Below are 19,492 nucleotides of genomic sequence, written 5' to 3'. Positions count from 1 at the left end.
TTGACGTAACGAAAGAAAATTGCTTCGACAGGAAAATATAGTTATTGTCGATATAAAAGCGTCATTTCTGACGTCTTGTGTCTATCTAAAAGTGACAATTCAAAGTGACCTGATATTTTTCATGATTTCCTTTGTAACAGTGAATTGAGCCTGTGAATCGTGAACGTTCCGAGAGAAAGCAATTTTTACGGAAAATCCCATGAAACAATTTATTTTAATAGTATCATCGTTGTTAGAAATTCTAACTGTTAATAGAGATTTTAAGAAATTAGAATTGTCCCAAACAACGCGTTTTACGTTCTACGTGTCGTGCTGAGTATCGTAGGAGCATGAACTGATCGCGTGCCATAGCTCTGTTAATTTTACGGAATTTTTAATTAAAATTCCGGAGGGCCAGACAACGGTATTCGATTACAATATTTCTCGAAATCAAGCCACGAAATTCTATCGTATTCTAACAATAATTATTCTGATTATTAAATAGATTAAGAAATAATTTAATAAATAATCAAATTGTTTGACGAATACTTCGCGTTTGCTTTAAACCTCACAAGAAAACTTCGATTGACTATTTCGCCGAGGGATTTTTCGCATGTTCCGGGAAGTTCATATTTATTCATCGAGTTGCATTGGCGTTTGAAACAAACGGAAGAATGGGATGAAAAAGTTCTTGTTTGCATACCCGACATATGTAGATATTCCCGTTGAAATCGCGCACGTGACGGGCTTTCTTGATTAGCCGTAAAAATTCGAATTTCAGTCTCCGCTCGAAAAATTTGCGTCACAGAGGGGAATCATTATTCCCGCAGGGTATTATATCCCGTCGGCCGGGATCGTGTGCGCCCGAATACGAGGCGCATACAGTTACACGCGATCCGCTTCTTGTTCCATATTTCACGGTGGGCCCAATAAGGATCACAATTAAGCCCGTACGTAGTGTTCGTCTTCCGCAATTTGACAGTGTCTAACTCTCCTTACGCAAAATTATGCGCGGTGACTTCCGGCCCGTGTTAATTGCGACGTGGAATCCGTGGAACACCGTATCGAACGCGATTGTCGAGAGTGGATTGCCAAAATGGAATTGAACAACGGGCAATAAACAAACATCGTTAAGTGCTAATTTTTGTTCGCTGTGGATTTTGTGCATTTATAGAAAAATGGAAACTGGAAAGCTAAATTGTGAAGGTGTTAGAAAAATTGGAGAATATTATTTTCAATTTATGAAAGTTGTTGAAAGAACAGGCACATTTTCATCTAGTTTCTATTTTTTACGATCAACTTATTATTTATTTAGAACAATTTTATTTTCTATAAAGGTTTTCGATACAAGAATCGAAAGTTTCTTATCGAAATGCAACAATGGTGATGACACTGGCAAGACCCGTGTTGTTGACATATATCGAAAATTCACTGTACTTCCAAATTTCGGTAATTCAGAAATTGTCCGGCGATCGACAAACCAGCCCTCGATCACTTGTGACTCATCTCAACTTCGATGACCTTATGAGAACGACTAGAGACGTTTGACCTTAACTGCCGAGTCCTTCTATTTTGGGGGGTGTGAAAAATTCATGTGCTTTTTGCCTCTCATCACGGACGCGATGCTTAACGAGATATTTTATTTATTATGGCGGGTGATTCTTGTCGATGGACTGCGGATGTTTGGGCAATTTTCAGTTTCTGTAGTCAAACTTTAAGAAACCCCACGAAATCTTATTTTCAGTGGTAGCAACTTTGTAGATCTAAAATCAAGAAAAATTCTACTCAATTCTATTGAATTTTGTAGTGTAGATATAATTGAAATCAATCTGAAAAGCCGGATATAATCATTTTCTTTGGGGTTATTGCAGGAAAGAAGATAGCTGAACTTCTTAAAGGTAGTTTCCGACGGATCGGTTGAAAATAATGAAAACGGTACGCTAACGTACACCGATCAGAAACATTTCTATCTTCGTTATATCTTGGAATTATTTCCTGCGCGAAATTGCGTGCAACATCCGTAAAAGTCGATTTTAATTTTTCTTTTTATTTAAGGACAATGGCATTCCTTATTACAAAAAAGTAAGATGTACGAGCAACAACGGTGTCAACATCTCCGCTAATTTCCCGTCGAAAAACTTCCCGCAAAACAGCCACCTTTGTTCGCGTAAAAACGAAGGATCTCCTAAGTGGTTTTCTTGATTGAGGGGATGAAGAAATTCATTTTTATCTCCCGGAGATACGAGGACGCGCGAAATACGTCTGTAATTGTGTGTGAACCGTATAATCCTCGAGCATACTACTTGAGCATATTTCGATTTTCTAGAAACCGATAGATCTTATTTGTTTGCTAAAAGCCATTTTATTAATCGATTATACACTCGCCATATTTTGGACAGTAGTGGTCAGTTATGATACAGAAGCACGTTGGGGTGTTAAGGGTTAATAGATGACACGAACTTCCACGTTTATCTAACCTGATCTAATTCGTCGGGGGTTACAACTCCTAAAAGCCCCGTTTATTCGACCGGTAATTTCAAGCGATAGATCGAACCGGGCAAGTGACGAAAGTTTAAAATTCTCTGACTTTATTAAACGTTGCTCGATCAGCTTGTAAACTTCGCCCGCGTCCCATTAACTAATTGTTTTCACAACGCCATGGTTTCCCGGCCAAGGTAAGTTATGAAAACGAGGCTGGCCGGTGCATCCGATAACTATGCGATTCGATTCCCTGCGTCTTCAGAGCTGCACATGACTTTTTATTCCTCGGCGGAGGCTAAGGAAAATGATTTCCATCCACAATGGCCGACGTCGCGGACGTTCTCGCCGTTCCCTCGAACTGATTCGTTCGATTGTATCAGAAACTTTCTGTATTTCGTCCTCTATGAAACGATAAGCTCTCACCTTGTTCTTATAAGGATCATTCCACGCGAAATCGGACTCTTGTTGCAGCAATGTTTCGCATTTTGTTCAAACTTGAATATATTGTAGTCACCTATGAACAAGTCTCAAAGGATTTTCATGATTTTACAGAAAAGTAAGAAAGTGTCACTCTTTTTTCATTAAATTATACGGCTAGAACTAACAAATCGACAAAGATCAAAGATGAGTTTTTGGGAGCTTATAGTGATAACGTAAGAGAGTATACTAAAAATGTTGTCATTTGAAAAAAATGTTTTTTTCACCATTCATTTTGCAATTGTTTGAAATAGATGCAATATTTTCATGGCCGGAATATTCTTAAAAATTTGAAAAAGAATGGGGAGATAGGGCAAAGTGTCCCCATTACTGACCCTTTAATGAGAATTAAAATTATTTTAAGTGAACGCTGCACGTAGGTAAGACTGTCCGGCCGCTGCTTCTACCGCGCGCCAGCCGTCGGAAGCTGTATGTCACGGTGCAGCGTTCACTTGAAATAACTTTAATTACGGAAATTTGAAAATGTCCGCTTTTATGAGAAAGTTCCTCATTTCCCTTAAATTTTTAAAAATGCTCCTGCCACGAAAGCAGGAACATTTGTTTCAAACAATTGCAATATAAACGGTGGAGAAACATTTTCTTCGAATGACAACATTTTTAGTCTACATACACTCTAAGGATGCGTGCGAATTTAGGGGTAACACTGTCGCGACTTATTCTCCAGAGTCAAATCGTCAGTGTTTTATTATGCACGAAAGGAATGGCACTCTGCGGTAGCATCGGAAATATTTGCTACCGGAGAGGGCTATTCCTTTCGTGCATAATAAAACACTGACGAATTTGACTCTGGAGAGTAACTCGCGACAGTTTTACTCTCAAATGCACACACAGTCGTAGAGTGTCCGGTACGTTAAAAACGTTGTCATTTGAAATAAAAAAAAAGGTTTTCTTCACCATTTATTTATTGCAATTGTTTTAGACAAATGCAATGTTTTCGTGGCAGGAACATTTTTCAAAATTTGAAGAATACGAGGACCTTTATCAAAATATCGGACAGTTTAAAATTGACGAAATTAAAGTTATGAAATGAACGCTGCACCACAGACGAGGTATAAGGATAGACCTATCATCCAATGCATTTTCGTGTCCAACGTTTTTGGGGTCACGTAACCCCATTACCATTTTCGTGTCACATCCTGTATAACCAACTGGAACTAAAATCTGCTGACAGCGTCGTTAGTAGTAGGAATTACAATTAAAAATAGCTATATATATAGTCACTGCAGTCTCGCGAATACAATAGAATATTGTTTTCTAAAATACTAATTTCGGTTATGATTAGTTAAACTTTATGTTGGGTATAAATAACAAATGAATGAAACTGTACGTACAATAAAGAATATGTTTAACTGCAAAATTCGAAATGTTGTAAACAGCCAAATATTAATATGTACTTTATAAATGTAACGTATACGCGAATAAATTAATTGTTCAGAACTGTATTGTTATTGTTAGAGGATGATATAATTTTGTTCCTATTATTAATTAACTACATTGCTTTGAACAGTAATTATTATATAAATATTTTTTAAATGGTTTTTATGAAAATTTTCATGAACATTACAAGACAAATTGTTTTGGATCTTCGTTGGGTTCCGTAACGTTGGAACCTTTAACTTACGATCGCGAAATGTTTGAGAAATAAAGTCGGAATTTGTGGGAGAGCTAATCGATTGATTCGTGTTATCACTGCGGTTCTCGGAAAAGAGAGCGAGGGCTCGACGGATTGTCGTGTATATTGACGGGGCTCTCTCCCCTCGCCGCGCACCCCGAACTACTCGGTCCGCCCGAAGTGTGCGGGGAGAGAGAGAGACGAACCGCGACGACGGCCGAGTCCTCAATACAAACAAAGTTCGGCAGTCGCTAATTTGCCGTGTGTGCGTGCGGACGCACAGCGGCACCGACCAGCTGATTGCTCGAACACAAATGTTTTAATAACTTACTAAAAACTACAAAGCCAAGCTTTGAACGTAACTTGGTTATATATAAATAACCTTTTGTAATTTTGAAATTTGAACACCAATTATTACTATATTTGTTAACAATAAATAAAAGATTCGTCTTAACATCAGCTACAACAATATGTAATAAAAAATACTTAGTTTTATATTTACTTAAAAAATTAAGATGACCATAATTTTTTATCAAAAAAATTTTTGTCTATTGGGATTTATAGATAACTGAGTATCGATTAACTTTTGTTGGAAACATTATTCTGCCAGATTATCCAAAATGTTTAAAACATCCCCAGATGGCTTCTTTTGGGTCACTGAGATCTTGGTTGGTGGCCCGTCGAGAAATTTTCCGAGTGTGGTACTCGCGAAATTATCGTACATAATTCCTTATGCGTTGCTTCCTGGGTATCTTCTGAAAGATTTCCGATGGACAATAGGATGCTTTCTACCACATCAGCACCTTGTATGAGCACTTTGTGTACAGTTACCAATACATAATACCATGGATATAAATTCATTCCCCGATGCTCTGTGTGCAACTCGTGCTATGTACTCCAACTCTTCCGGGGTGTACTGCGTCAACAGGCTTTCTATTTGCCTGCGATTTATCATGTCACTTGCCTCAGAAAACCCTTTTTTTGGTCGTCCACCTTCACTGCGTCCTTCAAATTCAAACTGTTGTAGATTGCAGGTATTACGCAGTGACTAAGAACTCCTTTTAGTGGTCTATAGATATATATTTTGTACGTTACACTTCGAACCGGACTGAGTAAAACATAAATGACCTTCTTCGCACGCGGCTACACACAGAGTGAGGGATTCGCACGCTTTGCTACATATGTTGTTCTTTACTATAAACGGAGATGTCGCGATTACGATTATGATCGGTAACGCAGAACCCTGGTTTCCAACAAGAAACTATAAGACGCTTGATATAGTAACGCTTTGGAACGAAATCGCAAGATGTGAGCGCGGCTGAAGGGCGATCAAGCGCGAGCTTGCGTTTTTCTAGGGGCTACACGGACCTTCTTCGCTCGGGGTCCGTGTGGGGCGAGTGTGACGCAACCGGGTATCAAGGTGGGGTTCGCTAGTACCTGATGACGTACTGTCGAGCGTCTTGGCGCGCTCGCGGATGGAAATGATGGGGAAGTAATAACTTATAATTAACTTATTTTCTACCTTAACCTTAACCTATGATGCGTCGCGGGTGACGTCATCAACAACACGTCGGTCGTCCGACGTGACACCAGTAAAGACGAAGTAAAGTGACGAGCACGATCGATACAGCACGAAACGATTGTAAATAACTGTAACTAAACAAGTGAGTGAAATATTAGAAAAGGTTTTCACCGATAATTCTGCTACGTGTGTCTAGAAGCTATACCAAAATATACTTCCTCAAAGAAAGTTTATAATTCCGCTAGACGAGCAAACGAAGTTCCCGTGTTCGTTTCAACGGGTATGAACACTCGATGAAATGTCAACGCATAGGGTGAGGAAGCCAATTATTGTGGTGGTGCCAATTACTGTGCCGACATTAATTATATTTATTTCTAAAGCATAATGAATATTAAAAAAAAATATTAAATTTTTTTCATTAGAATTAGTTAATATATAGCTATATTCATTATGCTTTAAAAATAAATATTATTAATATAGGCACAGTAATTGGCACCCCCACAGTACTTGGCTCCCTTGCCCTAGTTTGAGTGTTTGCAAGCATAATGCGGAAAAAGTATTTTCCTTCGATCATTCTGTTGCTGCAAACGCCCTTTCTCGCGGGTCCATTGCATATTTTCTCTTCTCGCGTGTCCCGACGGCTCTCATTAAGACAAATGACTGGAAAAATTACCTTGGCAAAGAGCCTCCGTCTATACTACCCATTTCTCGAGTAGGAAATATCTGCCTTCCGGATTGTTCATGAAATCAAAATTTGTGTAGCTTAAAAGAAATCGTTCGAATATAAAATACCAGAGGTCAGCAATTTTATTGAATCTTTTAATTTTCAACGAATTTTTGTGTTTTTTTTCTGAGAGGTACAGGTTTTATTCCAAATGTGTAATGTGAAAAATAATTCTTGCTTGTAGTATTTTGATATTAATAAAAAAAGAAAAAACAGCTATTCGTTTGTCCGCGCAATGAAGCGTGCTTTTCACACTTTTTGAAACAATGACATATTTGAAAATCCGAATATTGCTTGCCGTTTGCACCTGCTGGTTTAAATATTTCAACTACAGCATGACTTTTATTAAAGAGCAATTAAGACGAAATTGGTTGGCATTAAAATTTTTATTAAAGTTTGAGTTCAATGAATTTTGCGGTAGTGGAGACACTATTATCTGTCATCCACAACCCTACAATACAGTGTTATAAAAATTAATTCAACGACATCAAGAAGTAGTTTTCTCAAATATTTTCTGTAGCATTTATGAATAGCTAGATTTCAAATATATGTGTAAAATTTTGAGACGTCAATTTTTCAAGTAATTAGATAATATCCAAACGTGAGCGTCGAAACGGAAATCGAACAGGAAAAGTAAGATCGCAGTTAAATGGATGCAGAAGTTATAAGCTAATATCCTTCAGTAAAATTGCATCTCCCCCCCCATCTCTATCTCTATTTTCTTCACGAGAAGCGTCTTCGCCCTCGTCTTTCATTTCTTCGCTGTTTGCCCTATAAAGACGGAACATAAAATTGGTGATGCGATGAAGGAAAAACTTATTTATCAATCTTATCGGATTTCCTATAAAAAAAAAATCAAATCAATTCCTACATTTTTATATTTTATATTTTCATATTTTTACATTTTATACCATATTATGCCTTTAAATCCAACAATTTTTGTTCGTTTGTTTCGCTTTTGTAACGAAAAATAAAGAAGTTTTGTAATTTGATTAGTAGTGGTCTTCTGGTCTGACACCGATATAGCCGACAATGTCGTGGCCGCGCAACGGCTCTCGAGCATCGGCCACTCACCGCGGTGGTGTGGGTTGTTCCACTGACTCGCGGGTAGGTACGGGAGAGGGCCGCGTCCCCATCCAGGGTGGTATGCAAACTCGGTGGCATACTGGATTGAAATGCGCGTGCGGGACACGGGTGCCACCAGGAGCCTCGGGACGGACGGGGAGGAGTTAGTAGGCACACACGGTACTGCACACCCCTGCCGAGGAGCCTCAAATAACCCGGTAACCCACCCCCTTCTTTTATCCGTAACGAGATTACCTCCTCAAAACAAAAAAAAAGGTTGATCTAGTGATGGAATATTGATCGGATCTGTTCGCACATACGCGACGATTATAGTATCGGTAAAGTCAAAGTTTGGCTAAAATGGGTACTTCGGTCACCCCACATAATTTCGCAAAATTTGTTATGATTTGATTTTGAAAAATGAATTTATAACGTGTGTATGCCAATCAAATATTAATAATAATTTACCAGATATACAGATATACAGGGTGAATTCGATAAAGCAGGACACCTAAATATCTCCGTTACTTTTCGTTGTACAAAAAAACTCCGTAGGACAAAGTTACACTGTTTGAAGGACCACATATAACAGTGTAAGGGAAAAAAAAATTCAAGGTCATTTTTAGGAGATTTCAAGGTTATCGATGTTTGTTTAAATGGAACGATATATTTTTAGCCCGGGTTTGATACAAAGTTTGCGATGTTCTGATTCCTTTGCAGAACATAGTCGTTGTTCCATCTGTATTAGCTTCCTTCGCTACGCCAATCATTGCGATGCATTGACTAGAACTTCTTTGTCCCTATTAACTACTTGCCGCACGATTTTCTTCTCCGTTAAAATAACTAGAACTTATTTGTCGTTACGTACGGGTTGTTTAAGACGCGACTGCCTTTTAGTTTGATAAACCTCAATTTCACCTATCTTTAATTGGTCTTTTTACATAATTTAATATTCATTTGAATCGATATATTCCAACTGTTTAATGAAGCTTTTTGTTTGAATAAATATGTAGGTGGCTTGAGAATCCACTGCCTCTCAAATTAATATACCTCTGATTGAATTTTTTGCGATTCAACTCCACTGGAACTAATAAACGTTTAACGTATTACTTCGCTTGGAAAGTTCACTGTTCTTCTGCGGTACAGAGAATTTGCAATTTAATATATTTTTAGTGTTTGAACAGTTTAAAACAGTTTAAAATTACAGGTAGCTGCTAGAACTGTAGTAGCTAATTTGTATAAATGTGGTATCGAATTCCTAATTGCTTTTCCAAAAATCAAAAATATTTTCTTTCGACTTTAAACGAGGAAGTTGGGTCAATGTCTTTAAATTTTGTCCAGAAACTCGAATAAGCCTAATGTAAGAAAATGTACTATCATTATATTCATGTGAATTAATTTAGTATATTCATATTAATAAAAATAATTTTTAACAGGACAATTCAAGGAGCAGTGAACTCTACGTCTAAATTGGACGATTTACTTGTTGCTTATTTACATGCATAAATAATATATATGTTTGTATTAAATACATATATGTATGTTAAGTATATGCGAATATGTTAAATATGAAAGATGCAGATTACCTAACCAAGACTTGCATATGTCCTAAATCTAATAATTAACGAGATACTGTCGAAATAATTTTCTACAACAAAATGGTCATGAATCAATTTGTACAGTTAATACACGTCTACTTTGAATCAAGAGCCTGTTTACAAAGATTAGAGATGAAGTACCCTGACAAATTATAGGCATCGCAGATACGTGAGAGCGGTCGCTGGTCAAAAATCGACCGTAACAAGCGACTTCTGGGGTTGAATTTATACAGGGTGTTCGATAACTGATGGTACACGCGAAAAGGGGGTGATTCTACATGAAAAAATAAGTGGAAAATATAGAACAAAATTTTTTCATGTAAGGCTTTGTTTTCGAGAAAATCGACTTTGAATTTTCGCCGGGTATGCGTGCACTTGATCATGTCTCGTTATAACGGATCCCACTGTAGATTATTGTTATACGTCATACGGGTATAGAAAACGACAGTGAATGTGTTGATAACAGTGCCAAAGTCAGAAAAAAACGAAATCCAGAGAATTAGTTACGAAATAAAAGAAAGAAAGTAAATTTATAAGGACAAAGTTATATTATTGTGCGTAATAAAGAAAAACCAACAACAAAATTACATTTTGCAATAAAATGTATTCAATAGTATTATTACTAAATACATATCTTCGAGACGATTTGTGACGAAACTGAATCGTGGCTATGAAGATGATAGTAATAAATATAACTTCTCGTAAAAAGAAATTTCTAGTTATGAAATTATGTTAAATAAAATATAAAATTCTGTTCAATAAAATAAATATATTATTAATTGTTTTCTAATGTTTTTAGTCAATAAATCAAAAGTTTAAATAGTTAACCGTTTGTTGGTCTGAACGTATCTATAGGAATAACAATAAATTTTTGTGAAAATTTCATCTCGTTCGGGGCAACAGTCACAAACATCTCATGGTATGAACGTTTATTACACTGAACTGACGAAAAAATATCTTCTTTTACAATCACGTCGAAATCGAGCTGTCCGTTTGTTGCCCTGCGATCTTCAATTGTTCCCGCTCTAATTGCCTCTTCTACCGCGCTATTCGCTTCGGTCGCGGGCCGACAACATGACGCGTTTCGTCTTTGAACAATAAAACAATTCACTCGTTCAACCTTCATTTCTTTTTCAAAATATTATTTTATTTGAACTGTGTAATAACGATCGCGTTACGAACGCTGAAAATAATCTCGTTTTATCTACTATCTATTTATTTGATTCGATTTTTCGTAAATTAATTCACAGAGACGTTCGCTGAAATTGTCACGCGTGTATGGCAATCACCATCTCATTCGTGCAAAAAAAAAATCAACTTAATTTTGCGCACGTAGTCATTCCATATTGTAAAGCATCGTACGATTCAGAGAGAAATTCTTCACGTTTCTGTAACCGGTATGTTTCTCACATTTCGTAAGAAGATGTCTTCCGTTTAACAATTTGTTACAGCTTAAAAGCTATTGCCAAAACGAACGCCAATAGCGAGCGCGTTAATTATGTATCTTTCCATGGCACTGTTGTCTCACCAATGTGTTAATACGGAAATGTGTGCAAAAATCGGGGTGCACAAGTTCGAGCAACTCGTGGCGGGAATAGTATGGACATAGTCGTCAGATCAATATTCGTTCCCGCTGAAATTTCCCCTTCTAGCCTCCGGTAACATGACGGGTTTTATATCTGACTAATCCGGTACTGACAGACAGAGGGTAACTTTTTCCCCTCAATTTGTGCTGCCTCACCTCATCTGGCGACACTGACAAGGGAACATATTCAGATGCGAAAATCCGATTTTGATGAAACTTATGGGAGCTTATAGTTCTTTGAAAAATATTTGACACGCGTTTTTTTTATCGGCAACCATCCACTTGGGGGTCAAATCCATATTTTTTGAGTTATCTCGGAAACCAGATGTCGAAAAAATTTGAATTTTTTTTAAATTGTGTGTTTTTCAATGGGAAATGTAGTCGCGCACGAAAATTTTAACAAAAGTTTTTTGTTTAAACAATATATTAAAAATTTCATTTTTTTCCAGTTTCTCTTATTTATTGTTAGTTCATTTTAATGTAAACTTGGGTGTGTGATCTTTGATCCAAAATAGGGGATACATGTTTCAGGATTTTTTTTTGCCATTTAACAATAATTATGCATAATGGAAGATATTCTTGCGCCTGGTGTGCGTAGGAAGGAATTCTGGCTTGTTTTATCGAAATATAAGCATTTAGTATAAACCTTTTAGTTTTAGCATTTAGTTATGTGTCGTTTATTGTTTTATTAGTAGCGAAAGAAGGTGGCGCAGGTAGCAGCGTGACGCGGTGATAATTATAATTACGGCGCGCTGCAAAAAAAAGTCAAATTTTTAATATATTGTTTAAACAACAAACTTTTGTTAAAATTTTCTTGCGCGACTACATTTCCCATTGAAAAACACACAATTTCAAAAAATTCAAATTTTTTCAACCTCTGGTTTCCGAGATATCCAAAAATAGGGTTACCCTGAGATCGTCGACAACTCATTTCACCGACACTGTTTTCATCGACACGATTTGACCGACATTAACTTTCGTGGACAGTATGTTTTCATCGACATGGTCAGATAGCCGACAAATATTTTCATCTACACGATTTGACTGACACTATGTTTTCATCGACACGGTCAAATCGTCAACAAATGTTTTCATCGACTGTCCGTATTTACCAACGGGTATCAGTTCATTCGTTTCCACGAACTGATAGCTACGTAAGAAATTGTTATTATACTTCCCAATTTGTACCTTTGCTATATCATGTGTACTTTATCGACAGCCACAATTTCAAATCTGACCCAGACCTATTCTTATTATTTTTTCGATTCCATATTCTAGATCTAGATAATGGCCTAAAAAATATACAAAAATGTGACATCCCCTTTTCCATGGCAGACCACCGAGCGTAGACAGTATTTTTCAAGTTAAACCCTTACTTTCCCGGTAGTGGAGGGGCATCGCCCCCCAAGCCCACACCTTGTACGAGGATTATAAGTTAAACATTTTTTGAGCCAAGACTTATGTAATTAAACTGTTTTTTTTGTAAAAAAAATGTTAAGTAGATAAGTAATAATACAGCCCGTAGATGACTAAAGGCCGAAAGTACTCCAAAAATATTTTCCGGAAAATTATTAAAAAATAATTTAAACATAGTTAAAAAATGTTTTTACAACAGCGTAACAACAATCATACGGTTAGAAATCGAAGAAACATCTGATTAAAGAAAAAAAAACTTGGACCGGGGCAGGATTCCAACCTGGTCCAAAAAGTCTTCAGCGGTTCCGCAGTCGGAGACCATAACTACTGCACCAACCGGCGCCGTTGAAAATACCTTCGAAATATTGGGATATATCGTGCGCAGTATAATTGTCGTTTTTTGTATTATGTAATTTTTAAAGTCTGGACGATGTTTCTCTGAACTTAGGGATGTTTAATATTACATAATATATTTTTACGATAATTATAACTTAGTTTTTCACAGAAAAAACGCCGAAAAAAGTGGTTTTTATTTTTTCCTACTATGACGCACCAATCGCAGGAATTTGAAAAAAATTGAGCATAATACTTAGGACAATATCTCATTGCTAAATTAATTCTGTTCTAGTGTCTCTTCGATTTCCATATGAAATCTGCATTTTTTCGATTTTTTTCGTGTTTTTCGATGTTTACAGCCAGAGTTTGCAACGAAAAAATCTGAAAACGATTCAAAGTATGCGGTTTGGTATCAGAAATGTGTCAGATTTTTTTCAGAATTTTAAATTGTCATTAAATGGGGAAAATGGGCCAAAAACTGGATTTTCGTTTTTCCTCTATAACTACCCTCACAGATGAGCTATAGGGCTAAAACTTGGTTGAAAGGTATCTTTTTTGGTAGGCTATCGAATGGCGCAAATTGGAATAAAATCCCTTCCAGGGCAGATTTGACCCCCAAAACCGGCTATAGCCTTTCAAAATTTTACATTAATCTTTGCCCATCTCTGCCAGATGTGTACGAGGACTGACCAGACCCGCGCGGAGCGGAAATACAAAATGTTACGTCCCGCGGTTCGATTCGGTGCGCAACAGCGCGAATCACGAGGCCGCGGACAAGGCATTAATAATAATTTCAGCTTTTGAGGCCGCACGGCGAGTATAACCGTGCCTGACTCGGGACACGAGACTTTCGGACGCGCGTAATTTAATGTCTGACACTCACCGGACCAGACCCCTTCGGCAGGCTCTCACCTGGCTAGACCCCTTCGGCTGACGCTCTTCAGGCAAAGTCCCTTTGGCTGACCCTCGCCGGCTGTGTCGTATAGGCTTGGTGTTGTGGACGCTGCTCGTCCTGTGGGAGAGGATTCTCCTGGTGCTCGGCGGGCTGATACTGGGCCCTCTCTCGAAGATGGTCGACAGGAGCCAGCGTGATTCGGGCGGGCATCCTCCAGGGGATTTATTCCTGTTGGTCAGGAGTGCGGTGCGGAGTGGGTCAGTGGAGCGAGGGTGAGTCTGGTCATGAATGAATGGTGGGGTAGGAAGCGTTAACGCGAGGAGTGCGAATCGAGGGACGCGATGACGTACTACCGAGCGTCGTCGCGCCGTTTAGGGTGAGGTGTTTAGCGGGATATTATGAGTGCGGGAAGGTACGTGTGATGGTAAGGTGGATTGGTAACTTAACTATCGGATTGTTCTTATGTCCTATCGTGTTTGTCTTACGTTAAATGTGTACTTAGAGCTACGCAAACATAAGATCGAATAAATAATTTTATTTATTTATCACCGACAAAGATTTTGAGACAGTGAGGTTTTTTAAAGGACTTTTAGGGCTATTTTGAATGAATCAACCTGGATCTTGGCCTACCAACCTCTTTCGTTTGGTGGATATTGAAGTAAGTAGAACAGAGTACGATTAAAGGTCAATGCATATCTCACCGGCCGGCCGCCGGCTGTTTTTTCCCCGTTTATAAGAATTTTGGGGTCCGGGACAGCCATTGGAGAGGGTTCGAGAGGCTCGGAACAAAGGCACAGCGTGTCCTCTGCTACCAGAACCCCAGGGGTTCGCTGCCCAATGCTAGAGCCGGCCGACTAGCCTGCGAACATTCTACGAAGACAGAATGAACATGCTGTATTTATTTAAAAAGCTATCAACCAGAACTTTCCTCAGTTCCTCGTGGTTAATAGACCTTGTTAAGGAATTTAAACGTTATAACGAACAAAATAACAATTTATTACTACGCTAACGAAAAAGAAAGAATACCATCTGACAATCTGTGCGGTGAAACAATTCATCATTATTTATTTCAAAAGCTGTTAACTAGAACATTTCAGAGTCCCTCGTGGTAATAGATGGGGAATACCTTGTTAAGGAATTTAAACGTTATAACAAACAAAATAACAATTTATTACTATGCTAACAAACCTATTCCCACCTCAGGCGCGCCTGTAGGCCCAACTAGACCCAACTACGCAAACATAGTAATGATTTCGTCGGACGGTGATCATAAGGTAATTAAAAAACACGTCGCAGAAACTAATTTTTACGCTCGCCTCATCTGACTTTGCTCGTCATAAAATTGATGGACTACAAATCTGACATTTCTAACGGTTCACATACGTGCAAGGATACATGGTGTGCATCATTACCGCCAAGTGGGAAATTCTAGTTATGTCTCCTGCGGCGAACTTCTGTCACGAAGAAACCTCGGAATTGTCCTTCGCGTGGGGGTAAAAAGCGCGATCCGAGATATTATTTTCGGGTAAGAGACGAGGGTCGCTGTGGAGACAGGTACAACCTGGCCTTGAAATAATTTTAATTTCGCCATTTTGGAAGTGTCACCGTTTTTAATTGCTCGGGTGTAGCATTTTTACATTCGTCGAAGAGGTCCGGGTCTACAAATTACTTTATAGTAAACAGATGTTGTCCGCCTGTGCCGACTTCCAGCTCAATAGTAATAATCTGTCATAAACCGCTACATACAGAGCAGCGCCGGGGGCGGTACCTAAACAAACCGAGTCTATCGTAGGTATGCCTATCCCCATCTCTGCCGCGGCTGTTGGCCCAAATTTTTGAGGCCGAAGGCCGTCACGCTACACAGCTGTGTGACCGCTGTAGCCAATATTTCGAATTCAGCCGAAAATGCGTGTGAAACAAGGCCTGCCTCTTCCACTCTGAACCAATCGGCCGCGCATTCGTATCTAGATACGTCACCGCAGTCCTGCCGGGGAACCTTCTTCTAAGCTTCGCATCAATACGATGTCACCACTTCGAACCCATACGAAATGGCGTCTTGCCACCCCCTACAATCGTGTAGTAGTGGGCGGTAACAGTTTCATATCTTAGCCCACTCCTATAACCCACAGCTTTACATCCAGTATCATGGAGTTAATCACACGGGAATTTCTTAGTAAAAATAGTATCTATTGAGTCATTGGGAAACAAGAATGCACAGGTTACCTGAAAGATGGCAACAAGTCCTTACAAATAATGGAAATTATATCATTGAATAATATTAAACACGTATTTTTATAAATTGATTCAAATGTTTTCTTTAAAATACGACAGAACTTTCCCTCCAATCTAATATATTTTTATAACAGTTTCAAGTACCCAATATTTGCAATTTTTGATGCTCCGCGAATTAAAAAACGGAATTTCAAACAGGAAGAATCCCTGATTTCGCATCAGGTGCGTCCTCGACGTCAACTATCCTAGCGGCTCCTCGATTTCGCATCGGGTGCGTCCGCGTACCTAACTAACAATTGAAACCATATTCCTATATAGGGGGTAAAAATCCCCTCGCCGGCCTCTCGCGCTGCTCATAGCCCTGGCTCGTAACACATACATTTTCTTGTATTTATTGAAATACAGCTACACTTTTTCAAAATCTTAGTTTTCGTACTCGAGTTACGATACGTGAATTGCTACTGAATTACGAAATGCTTACTCGTACAAATCGGTTTCTGTTATGATAACAATGCCGAAAGGGTGTTTACCTTTACAACATAGTTATTAAGCGTTTGAGTATCTTCTTCAATAAAGACATTTTTTGAAAATATCTCGAGATCTAATAATTTGTGTTTCTTCATGAATAAGTAAAGGACTCAAGCGCGTATAATTCCATAACGCTATTTCCGAGCGCTTCAAGTACCTACAACTCGAAACTTCAAACTGTTATATCTCATCATGGAAGTATCTGACAAAAAAATGTTTCAGACAAAATTGACTTGTTTTTTCCGGTAGAATCTAAATATGTAACATTTTATAGGGGGTTCCATTTAAAATGACAAAGGTAACTCCCCTCCCCCGTTAAAGGGGAAGGGAGGCCACTTCACGTTTATGTAGTCAGAAAGGCCCTTCTTCAGTTCCATGCAATTTAAGACTAAGAACTTTAAAATCGATGGCATAGTTTTCGAGATATTGAGCTGTTCAGAGTTATGTGGGCCACCCTGTATATATATATATAACTCCCGGGGACTTTGTTTTCCCGTCCGTACGCTTTGTGGTAGTGTATCCTACAAACGCTGGGAAACATTTCGTGCCGGGAGAATAATGGCGGATTTCTGTTGCGCGGTTCGTGTGTATGTTTGGGAATTTTTCTTTGTCCTTGATTACCAGCTACTGCTGTGCTGTGGCCCTCGCGGAAAAAGTTTTTTCTAACAATCAACAGATGGTAGGTACGCCACGTTTGATGAAGCCGAAATCGATTGAAAGAAATCGGTAAAACAGCGGCAGATATAGAAGGAAGATAAATTTTTGGACCTTGTTTGTTTATATACATTTGGGACAATTTAAAAAAAATAATAAACAAGGTGTATCGATAAAATCAAATTTTTAAGAGCAAGTAAAGAGGAAGTACCTATTTAATACGGAAATAAATTTTTCGGCCATATTTGTTTACATACAATTACGACCATTTTTTAAAACAATCAACAAAGAATACTCTTTGTAATAAGACCAGAATTAAATGGATTAGAATAAATTTTCCGAAGGCTTATGTTTGCAAAAAATTAATTTATTAATAACTTTTGTAGCCAATCGCCAAGATAGTCCGTTTCTACTGGAACAAACCTCAAGTCGATCCATCGATTTATCTCGAATAAATTCTTAAAAATATCCTTTCTCACAATAACGGAGGAATAACGTTCGAAGCTCAATTACGACTATCAAGATACTATAACAATACTTTCCCTCATTCTTTGCCCGTAGTAAGTTCTGAAATAAAAGGAAGGAAATGATCGCGAAGATATCTTGTTTAACCCTCCGGGTGCTGTGCCGCAGTCATTTTCGACCCGCTGGCTTCAACACCACTTTCACTGCTTCCGCGACGGAAACACTTGCTTACGTCACTATACCTATCTCAAAGCAGCCTTTTTTTGTCCTCTGGGGACCAAAACTTTACGGATAGCTTAGTTTCTTACGATACTCTGCTAAGGGAGGTCGTGTGCGACAAGACGCAAATCGATATTCTATATTGATAGGTTTTCATGTTTCTGGTATCTATTGTTGAATGTTTTTATTTATTTGTTTGTTATGTCCATACAATCTACAAACGAGCCAACATGTAATACATACAATAGAAATATTGAATTAATATTATTTTTTCATAAATCACGATGCTGTTATATAATACTATTGTCGCGTCTCGCGTAGCGTCGCGTCGCACAGTGGTCCAGATCGAGGAATTAGCTGTTCATTTGATAAAAAAGTAACTTGCTCGTATTGATGTTTATCGCATGTATATTGCTTTTTAAGTATCCATGACATTCGAAAATGGTGAAATTAACGAGATTTATAGAAAATTGTGATTCGCACAATCATTTAAATATCAACACTTTATGAATCCTATTTTTCACCGAAGTAATTACCTCATTTCGTATTGAAATCCTGTCGAACCATTAAAATACCATTACGTTAATCCTGTAGATCATTTAAAAACAATTAACTTTTTTTAAAATTGGACAAAACTGCTTGAATTTGTTCTAAATGTTAGGATTAATTTACTGAGTAATGCATAAATAATTTTTTTTTAAGTTGCTATTGGTCGTAATTGTGAAGAAAAAAGTACAGGTCTCGACTTTTAAGTTTGTTTTTCTGTGAAAATTTAAAGGTGCTGTGGCGGCTTTGGCGCCGCACAGTGACGCAAAGAACTTTCGATAAAAATGAGATAGAGCGATGAAATTTTTTTAAAATTAAAGCTGAAACTTTGTAGAATATGGGAAAAATAGGGAGATTATGGTACGAACGCTTTTTAACCTTGAGAAAATTCGTTAAACTTGCACAATTTCAAGAAAATTGTGGTTTTTCCAATCCACGCGCAGAAAAAATTTTTTTAACATGCTATACATCATTTCCCATAGATTTTTTCACTGATTTCAAATCTGGTCTCATTTGTCTACGACTTCAGGATTTTGCAAAAAATAGATTTTTGTAACAGAAACTAATGAAATCATTTTTGATAACACACTAGTTTGAAGGTATATCGTATTCTCATATATAAAACACAATAAAAATAATAATAATGAAGTATTTGAACGTTTTGAGTTACTTACGAAACACGAAGCACTTCGCATCTCATCTCTTGACGTATCGCTGTCATTGCTACTGGCACTTTCTGCAGACTGTGTGTGGCTGTAATGTATTATAAATTAAATATCTATTGTCCATAATTATATTTTCATTTACAGAGGAAGTAAGGTAAGTATTTAATTTTTTTACTCACGTATTTTATATAGGGTGTCTGTTTGGGCCGAAGTGTGAAAGTAGAGTGTTTGGGTCTCGGTGAGAGGGGTAAAGTGTTTAGGGACGGCCAAGCGCAGGGCGTACGTTACTGATTGAGTTTTCGGAACGGATGCGAAACTGATAGAGAGAGAATGAGAGTGCGAGAGAGGAAGAATGAAAGTGGGCCTTGGATAAAAGGGACGAATGGGAGGGATGTTATGTCTCTCTCTCTCTCTCTCTCTCTCTCTCTCTCTCTCTCTCTCTCTCTCTCTCTCTCTCTCTCTCTCTCTCTCT

General features: G+C 38.0%; 1 protein-coding gene across 1 annotated transcript in view; it reads left to right on the top strand.

Annotated features, from left to right (window-relative positions):
• Positions 1-4,063, top strand: part of LOC143363906 (uncharacterized) — a 50,220-nt gene extending 46,157 nt beyond the window's left edge. Inside the window, exon 6 of the mRNA XM_076804437.1 lies at positions 3,902-4,063. Coding sequence (XP_076660552.1) covers positions 3,902-3,988 — 87 coding nt within the window. The 3' untranslated portion in view covers positions 3,989-4,063. The remainder of the gene's footprint in view (positions 1-3,901) is intronic.
• Positions 4,064-19,492: the final 15,429 nt, after the last annotated feature.

The sequence above is a fragment of the Halictus rubicundus genome, unplaced genomic scaffold, assembly GCF_050948215.1.
Source record: "Halictus rubicundus isolate RS-2024b unplaced genomic scaffold, iyHalRubi1_principal scaffold0168, whole genome shotgun sequence".
NCBI classification, from domain to species: Eukaryota; Metazoa; Arthropoda; class Insecta; order Hymenoptera; family Halictidae; genus Halictus; species Halictus rubicundus.
Note: the sequence above shows the minus strand (reverse complement) of the source record. Positions and strands in the feature narration are given on the sequence as shown.